General features: G+C 61.1%; 1 protein-coding gene across 1 annotated transcript in view; it reads left to right on the top strand.

Moving 5' to 3' along the window:
* Positions 1-924, top strand: part of FBLN1 (fibulin 1) — a 104703-nt gene that overhangs the window by 29845 nt on the left and 73934 nt on the right. Inside the window, exon 6 of the mRNA XM_011984068.1 lies at positions 504-605. Within this exon, the coding sequence (XP_011839458.1) occupies positions 504-605 (102 nt within the window). The remainder of the gene's footprint in view (positions 1-503; positions 606-924) is intronic.

Consider the following 924-nt stretch of genomic DNA (forward strand, 5'->3'; position numbering starts at 1 on the left):
AGCACTTTGGGAGGCTGAGGCAGGCGGATCACCTGTAGGAGGCTGTGGCCACAGCCAGCTGGGCAGCTGCAGGAGTTCAGGCCATGGTAGTGGGCTTGGAGCAGCGAGACAGCTCGAGAGTTCAGTGAGGAGCAGGTACATGAGGCCTAGTTGGGGCCTGACCTTCCACGTGGAGCCCACACCCCCATGTCCATGGCCAGCGGTGAGCTCTTCTCTGCCTCGCCCCTTCCAGGTCCACCCCAGCCTACAAAGGGCACTCTGCACACCTCCTGATTTTTCCAGGTGGGTGGATTGGGACCTGAAGCAGCAACCCCTGAAGGGTGTCCAGAGCCAGATCCTGGGGGTCTCCTAGGAGAGCTGCAGGTGGGCTCCAGCCAGGTCAGCCTGCCTTCCTGGGTTCGTCTGCCCAGAAGGCGTTTTCTGTGACCCAGCCTGAACGGAGCTAGAAACCACGCAGTGCCTGGGGTGCGTCCAGCCCTGGCTCACACACGCTGTCCTTCCAGGAGGCGGGCCCTGCAAGCAGCAGTGCCGAGACACGGGTGACGAGGTGGTCTGCTCCTGCTTCGTGGGCTACCAGCTGCTCTCTGATGGTGTCTCCTGTGAAGGTAAATGTCTCTGTCTCAGGTGCCAGCAGGACTGGCAGGTCACTGTGCTTGGGAGCCTGTGCTGGAGGGCTGAACAGAGCCTGCCTTGTACAGCCCAGACCCCATTCAGGGGTGGAGAGCAGCCCAGGACTCGCTTTCTCGTACCCTGGAGTTTGCAGTGCAGAGGCCCCTGCCAAGACTTCCCTCCGAGGCAATATAAGCCCCGGGGTTGGTAAAGAGGACGGATTTGGGGTCTAACCAGGTTCTGGGTCCAGGATCTGCTGAGTGGCCTTGGGCACATCCCTCAGTCTGTGAGATGGGGGAGATGGAGAAGATGCTG

Source organism: Mandrillus leucophaeus, unplaced genomic scaffold (assembly GCF_000951045.1).
Source record: "Mandrillus leucophaeus isolate KB7577 unplaced genomic scaffold, Mleu.le_1.0 Scaffold26, whole genome shotgun sequence".
Classification (NCBI taxonomy): Eukaryota; Metazoa; Chordata; class Mammalia; order Primates; family Cercopithecidae; genus Mandrillus; species Mandrillus leucophaeus.